Genomic DNA, 5,737 nt, shown 5'->3' with positions numbered 1-5,737 from the left:
TTTCAGAGGATGACCTTACTCTTTATATCCTAAATGGTTTGGGACCAGATTTTAGAGAAATTGCAACGCCAATTTGGGCAAGGGAATGTCCACTGTCTTTTAAAAAGCTTCATGATTTGCTTGTGAGTCATGAATGTTATATGTGTCATCTTGATGCCACCACACAATAGCTCATCGCTACAGCCAATTTCTCCAATCGCAGATTGTCCTCCAACCCTTCAAATGGGGATAATGTTTACAGAGGCTTTAACAAGCCAAACAAAGGAGGCTACTTTAAATATGATGGTCATTCTGCCTTAAATCGTTATAATGGAAACCCACATGATAATAAAAAGCCCAATCAATTCAATGGTCAGTGCAGGTATCCATTAAAATGCCAAATATATGATCAATTAGGTCACACTGCTAAGCATTGTCCGCAGTTTAATTCCTGTAATGTAACAGTTAATTGTGCTTCCACCTCACAAGCCAAGGATACTAAATGGCTTAATGACTCTGTTGCTTCTCATAATCACCAGTGATCTTGCAAAATTATATGTTCATTCAGAATATGATGGTACTGATGAGGCTGTCATTGGTGATGGATCAGGTTTGCGCGTCTCACATATTAGCTCATAAGCATTTCATTCACCCACTCACACCTTTCATATAACTGATACACTTTTTGTTCCGAGTATACACAAAAATTTTATTTTTGTTCATCATTTCACTTTCCAAAACAATGTTTTCATTGAATTTCACCCTTTCTTCTTTCTTGTCAAGGATCAGATCACGGGGGCAGTTCTATTCAAAGGTGTATGTGAAAATGGTGTTCACACACTTCCGGACTCACTAGTATCCTCCAAAAATGGTTGCAAATGTGCATGAACGGACGTCACTTGATGGGTGGCACAAACATCTAGGACATCCGTCTAAAAAACTTGTTACACAAACTATCAAGTTTTTTTCGCTTCCAATAAAACACAAAGATCAAGTACCTTTTCTTTGTACCTCTTGTTCGATCAATAAAGCTCATAAGCAATCATTTCGTTCAACTAGTCTTGTTAGTCATGCACCACTTGATCTTATTTATATCGATGTTTGGGGACCCTCAAACATAGTTGGTCTTGATGGTTCATGATTTTATTTTATTTTGGTTGATCATTTTACCAAATATATATGGTTTTATCCCATGACAAATAAATCTTGTTACAGCCACATTTTTTCTCAATTTAAACATCTAGTTGAAAATAAATTTCACACAAAAATCAAAAGTATTTACTCGGATAATGGTGGTGAATTCGTTGTACTTAAACAATATTTTTCTATACATGGAATTAGTCACCACACCACTGCCCCTCATACACCTCAACAAAATGGTGTCTCGAAACGTCGTCATCGTCATTTAGTAAAAACTGGTCTTACACTGCTACATGATGCCTCTCTTTCACTATCTTGTTGGCCTCATGCATTCTCCACAGCTGCATATCTTATTAATAGGCAACCAACTCCCCTGCTACAAAACAAAACCTCATTTGAAATCTTATTTCATCAAATTTCTAATTATCTCAAATTAAAAAAAAAATGGATGCCTCTGTTTTCCCCTCACCAAACCATATAACACAAATAAGCTTCAACCAAAAGCAACCCCGCACCTGTTTATTGGATATTCTACAACTCAGAATGCTTACAAGTGCTTAGATTTATCCACAAACAAACTATATCTCTCACCATATTACGTTTGATGAAACCCAAACCCCATTTCAGATACTCTCCCCTGCATGCACATCCTCTAATTCCTCCTCTTCGACAGCTACGCCACACATCGGTTTACCCACTCCACTGCGACCATCATTAGTGATCTTAGATCGTGCCACCATTTCTACATCATCTTCAAGTACCGCCTCTAATCTTCCCTTTTCTGTTGAGGAACATTTGCAATTCAATTCTCCATGTTTTAGTCCTAATGTACTTCCTCACAATGAGGATCTCTCTCCCTCACAAACTTTGCCCTTTACACCGCCTTATATTTCACAGACAAACACCGATGTTACCATCCCCGCCCAAATTTTACCTACTGTGTTTATTGTTCCTAATGAATCCCAGCCCCAAAGAACCCATTCCATGATCACTAGGTCCATGAATCAAATTTACAAACCTAAGCAATTTCATGTTGTTACCAAACATCCTCACCCTCATGCTATTGAACTCAGTTGTGTGAGACAGGCATTGTGTGATCCTCGCTGGAGACAAGCCATGTCTGAAGAGCTTACGGCTCTGATGAGACACAACACATGGACATTAGTATCTCCACCCAAACATTGTAATCCCATCGGCTGTAAATAAGTATTTCGAGTTAAGAGAAAAGCTGATAGGTCGATTGATCGCTTTAAAGCAAGACTTGTTGCAAAAGATTTCAATCAACGTCCTGGTTTAGATTACAAAGAAACATTTAGTCCGGTTGCGAAACCGACTACTATTTGGATTGTTTTGACCATTGCTGTCACACAAGGCTGCCGATTGAGACAACTTGATGTTAATAATGTATTTTTGCATGGTCTGTTAAATGAAGATGTATATATGGTTCAACATCCAGGTTTCAAAGATGATACCACACCTCACCATGTATGTCGCCTAAACAAAGCTATTTATGGACTCAAACTTAGTATTCCACTCTTAGAGGTGCCATTTTAGAGTTTGGCTTTGTAAACTCCAGAGTCGATTCTTCCTTGTTCATTTATAACACCAAATCTGTTACTTGTTACTTCTTGGTGTACATGTATGATTTGGTTATTACAGGAAATGATCCCATCTTTGTCTCATCCATCATTGTCCAACTTAGCAACCGTTTTCTTTAAAAGACATGGGTCAGCTACATTTTTTTTCTGTGCATGGAGGTTATTCCTACTACCATAAGTCTTTTTTTGTCTCAGCACAAATACATCAGAGACTTATTAACAAAGATGAACATGCATGGAGCGAAAAGGGTTACCATTCTATTATCCACAACTACTATGCTCAAGCTTATTGATGGCACATCCTCGGTTGATTGCACAGAATACAGAAGTGTTATTGGTGCCATGCAATATTTATCTCTCACACGTCCTGACATTTCTTTTGCAGTGAATAAGTTGTCCCAATTTATGCATAAGCCAACGGCAACACATTGGACAGCTGCAAAACGATTGCTTCGATACTTGAAGCATACAATCTTTCATGGGATTCATATTCGAAGAAACATAGCCTCCAAACTCATCACATACTATGATGTTGATTGGGCAGGTAACTGTGACGATCGAAAGTCTACTTCGGCATATATATGTTTTCTTGGTTCTAATCTTATTTCCTGGAGTTCAAAAAAACAAAGAGCTATAGCCCGATCATCAATTGAGGCTGAATATCGTGCACTTGCCAACGTTGCCTTCGAGACGTTATAGCTTCTAGCACTTTTTATTAAACTTGGCTACTCCACTTTAGCTCCTCCACAGCTCCTATGTGACAATTTGGGAGCAACACATTTAAGCTTCAATCCGATCCAACATTCCAGGATGAAGCACAGTCAGATTGATTTGCATTTTGTTCGTGATATTGTGTCCAGAAGGGCACCCTACATGTTCATCATGTCAATACACAAGATTAACTTGCTGATCTCTTGACAAAACCTCTGTCCCGTCAACGAACAGAGCTTCTTAGGACCAAGATTGGAGTAACCGATGGTGACTCCATCTTGCGGAGGCGTTTAAAGGATGATTCCTTGAATCATGCTGAAGATCTCATAAGCCACAAATCTGCCAACAATCAAGCATGTAACAGCTAGGAAATAACAAGGAAAGTTGTATGTGTATGTTGACTCTGTTTTCAATCTTGTAATCATTAGGAAACATATCCTTAACTTAAGCTTTCCTTCCTAGAATAGATCTTACAAGTTATGTATATATATATATATATATATAGAACACTGATCTATGTACAATTTGTAGCCTGCAATACAATTATTTCTCTTGAAAGCAAAACAATATGTGCAATAATCAATTGTCATAAGATAGCAGGAGAGTGAAAGATTGTTGAGAGATATGAATAGGGAGTAGAAGGGAGGATTTCTGAAGGAAGTGGGGGAATTGAAGAGATTATATATATATATATATATATATATATATATATATATATATATATATATATATATATATTATTCCTATCCTTTTTTTGCTTATGTCATTGTGTTAATGGTATTCAGCTATTGATTATATGTGACATGTAATAATTTGATTATTTCCTTACATGTGCCTAAATTCCTTTTTTGATCCGCCAAAGAAAAGAAAATATAAGGAGATGAGATAATTGTGTTGGAAAGTGTATACTACTTTGCCAAAAGGGAAAATATAAGAAGTTTGTAATTTTGTGTAAAGTCATGCCAAATGGGGAGAATATATAAATATATAAATGCAGTTTGCGATGGATGTTTGGGAGAAAATTTAAAGGAGATTATTGTGATGCATGAATAAAGGGAAAAAGATTTAAAATATGTGGAGAATGTGGTTATGTGTATGACATTGTGGGGAAATAACCAAATTTATATCCATTTTTAGCTAAATAGCAATCTTGTAATTTTAAAAGCATGTACTAAACACTTCAACTCACCTTTTTAATCATGTTCAAAAAAATGGAAAAAATAATTGTTCAAATCACTATAAAAATTAATACATCTCTCTCCATGAATAAACCCTTTCTTTGTTGATAATTTCAATTTTTTTCCCTTTTTTTTTAATAGGATAAAAATATTGGCCAGGCCATTCTCTTTGAAGGGGATGCTACAAACAAGCATACGCAGTGGGATTTTTTCCGTAAAATAACAAAATAATCTGTCTCAACTCTCAAGGGCTGCCTTGAGTGGACTTTTCATTTCCTCTACCATAACATTGTCTCCCGAGACACCAAATCCTTCACGTAACTTATCACTTCTAGCAACACTTCTCATTCTAGAGCAAATAATATAATAAGAAGGAAGAAATCTGACAGAACCCATCTAGTAACAACTTAATAATACAATTCAATAAAAAGAAGAAAAGAAAAGAAAGGCCTGATGATGCAAATGCATGCCCAACAGGTACTTCAACTGAAATATTTTTACAGAGAAAGGCCAAATGTAAATCTTCCCCCAATCCCCACATCACTCCAAAGGGTTTCCTTTTCCCTTTGTGTGAGGAGTAATAACAAGTGGTTCGCATGATGAGCTCCACCACAGTTGAAAAACATTCTACAAATTCATTACTTGAGCTTCATTGAACAAACCCGATTAGGTTAAAAAATTTCAGTTCATTGTCGAAGCACAAATACAATACCTTACTGAAAATAACTCGATTTCATCTTGCAGCCCAATCAACCATTCACAATTCTCAAGAATATTCCTCATCCGAAAATACAATTCGATAGCACAGGCAGAGCAAGAAGTATTAAGAGAAGACATCCTAGTTATGTCATGAATTAGAAACTAAAAGAAGGAAGCCAGCACAATATCAGATTGACTACTAGGCACAAAGAAAAATTGACAAGATATCGGCGTTATGTCATGAAAACAAAAGAAAGGCTTTTCTTTCCTTCTAAAATTTAAATAAAAAGGAAAGGCCTCTTTTATATGTATTTAAATCTTTTGTTCTTTTTAGTGCCAATTTCTCAACTACGATTTAAGCAACACTATGTCAGCATAGTTCATTCTTCACATGTATGCATCACCAGGGAAGGAATAAAGAGAGACAGCATA

General features: G+C 36.3%; 1 protein-coding gene across 1 annotated transcript; it reads left to right on the top strand.

Moving 5' to 3' along the window:
- Positions 1 to 2,942: 2,942 nt before the first annotated feature.
- Positions 2,943 to 3,416, top strand: LOC133674680 (uncharacterized mitochondrial protein AtMg00810-like). The gene has a single exon (XM_062095892.1). The coding sequence runs from the start codon at positions 2,943 to 2,945 to the stop codon at positions 3,414 to 3,416; it is 474 nt and encodes a 157-aa protein (XP_061951876.1).
- The last annotated feature ends 2,321 nt before the right edge of the window (positions 3,417 to 5,737 follow it).

Source organism: Populus nigra, chromosome 15, assembly GCF_951802175.1.
Source record: "Populus nigra chromosome 15, ddPopNigr1.1, whole genome shotgun sequence".
NCBI classification, from domain to species: Eukaryota; Viridiplantae; Streptophyta; class Magnoliopsida; order Malpighiales; family Salicaceae; genus Populus; species Populus nigra.
Note: the sequence above shows the minus strand (reverse complement) of the source record. Positions and strands in the feature narration are given on the sequence as shown.